Here is a 2,114-nt window from a genome sequence, read left to right as displayed (position 1 = left end):
GCTATGAGTCGCAGGCAACTCGACGGCACATAACAACAACAACAATAATACTTTTCAGAACTTTTTGTTTAAAAAAGGCTATTCTATACTTAAAGCAAGTTTGCATTGCTCATTTGTGCTATGAAGATGTAAACCAGAGCATTGGTAAGGACTCTTAGCCCAAGACTTTGGCGTATGCTGTATGGAGACCTAATGCTAGTCATGAGGATAGGAATCTTTTCCCTTGTTCATGGAGATGTCAGCTGTAACAAATAACTTTTAGGAACTTTATAAATGTGAAGACTTATCTCTTTTCTTGAAAGAGATTTATCTTAACAAATTAGTAAATATTTCACAATTTAAAATTGGAAATGCAAAATTGATATTTTCATTTTTATTGTAAATAAACATATGTAGCCAAACATTTGCCATTTCAAATGTTGGGGTTTTTTTTTACATATACGGTCTCATATAACATTAATTAGTTCGTCATCTTGTGCGACTTGTATCATCAGTTTCCAAATGCTTGTATTACCCTTAACAAAACATTCAGTGTTCCTTGAGCAGTAAATTGCCTTTATGTCCTCCTCCTGCCCTGGATAATCCTAAAAATTTGCCCTATAAATATTTGCTTGTTTTAGAGATTTCCTTTATGGAGAAATTATAAGTTCTTTTTTAGACTGATTTATTTACTGTAGTGTTTTCAATGTTGTAGTATTTATCAAGGTTTCATTTTTCTTCATGGCTGAGTAATACCACAATGAATATAGTCCAGTTTGTTTATCTGGCTGTTGATGGATATTTAATTTGTTTATAACTGTTTACTGTGATAGTGCTGATGTGTATGTATCTTGCAAAAAAATTATTTTGGATACAGTCAATTAAGTCTGTTAAATATGTAGTGGTTTTAAAAGTAATTCAGATCCTTCTGATGCATTTACAGGGCACTAAAGGTGAACCTGGACCTCAAGGGATGACTGGGATTTTTGGGCTCAAGGTAACTGAGGTTTTGTTCTGTGACACTTTTCCCAAAGAAATTATAATGTTAGCTCTTCATATTATTTGAAAAATGAGTGTGAAATACTACTGCAGAATTAAGGTACATGACAAACGGCCAATGCGAGGCATCATTTCTGGGTTTGGGATAATATCACTTTGTTTAACAAAGGCATGAAATAAACATCACTCAAGTTTCTCTCTCCTTGAAGGCTAGGATTTTGAAGCTCCATCTCACATATTTTGGTCACATGGCCAGGAAAGGCAAGTCCTTGGAGAAGGACATCATGCCCTGAATGGCGTAGGGACAGCACAGGAAAGGAAGACCCCAGATGAGATGGATTGATACAGTAACTGCAATAATGGGAGTAGGTGTGTCTGAGTCAGTGAGACTGGCTCAAGACAGGGCAGGCTTCAGAGCTGTTATTCATAGGGTCACTATGAGTTGCAGGCAACTTGATGGTACATAGGAACAACAACAACAATTGTATAGAAAGAACCTTGAGACATGATCAGTACACTCCACCCATAGATATAGCAATATAGGGAGGCTGCAAGGGACCTCTAGCGGCCTAGTTGTAAGGCTGCTTCACACAAGAAAGATAGTCTCCTCCCGTGTGATTTATGCCCTCTGAAAATCTATTGGATGGTCAGCTATGTGTCTTTCTGACTCAATGACACACAGCAACAACAATATAACCTCAATACATGCTCACAGACAACTTCCTTATCAAAGAAATTCTGAAAATTTTTATCTCACTCAAGAAATAATCCGTCATATATACAATGAAAAAATAATATAATGCTTCTGACACACCCATCCCGATTACCCCAGTCACTGAATCAATCCACCTCATAGAGGGTCTTCCCCTCCTGTGCTGTCCCTTTAACATACCAAGCATGATGTCCTTCTCCAAGGCCCTGTCTTTCCTTACAACATGTCCAAAGTATGTCAGACGAAGCCCCAGAATCCTTGCCTCCAAGAAGCCTGGTTTAACCCTCTCTAGGATGAATCTGTTTGTTTTCTTGGCAGTCCATGGTACATTCAGTACTCTTCTCCTCTCCAGCATCACAGCTCAAAGGCGTCAATTCTCCTTCTATCCTCCCTAGTCATTGTCCAACTCTCTGATGCATAACAA

The 2,114-nt window shown here is 38.0% G+C and overlaps 1 protein-coding gene across 1 annotated transcript in view; it reads left to right on the top strand.

Annotated features, from left to right (window-relative positions):
- COL21A1 (collagen, type XXI, alpha 1) overlaps positions 1-2,114 on the top strand; it is a 196,036-nt gene that overhangs the window by 148,835 nt on the left and 45,087 nt on the right. Inside the window, exon 21 of the mRNA XM_006893157.1 lies at positions 923-976. Coding sequence (XP_006893219.1) covers positions 923-976 — 54 coding nt within the window. The remainder of the gene's footprint in view (positions 1-922; positions 977-2,114) is intronic.

Source organism: Elephantulus edwardii, unplaced genomic scaffold (genome assembly GCF_000299155.1).
Source record: "Elephantulus edwardii isolate Elephantulus edwardi_28Jun2011 unplaced genomic scaffold, EleEdw1.0 scaffold00124, whole genome shotgun sequence".
Classification (NCBI taxonomy): Eukaryota; Metazoa; Chordata; class Mammalia; order Macroscelidea; family Macroscelididae; genus Elephantulus; species Elephantulus edwardii.
The sequence above is the reverse complement of the archived record's forward strand: the minus strand, read 5'-3'. Positions and strand labels throughout refer to the sequence as shown.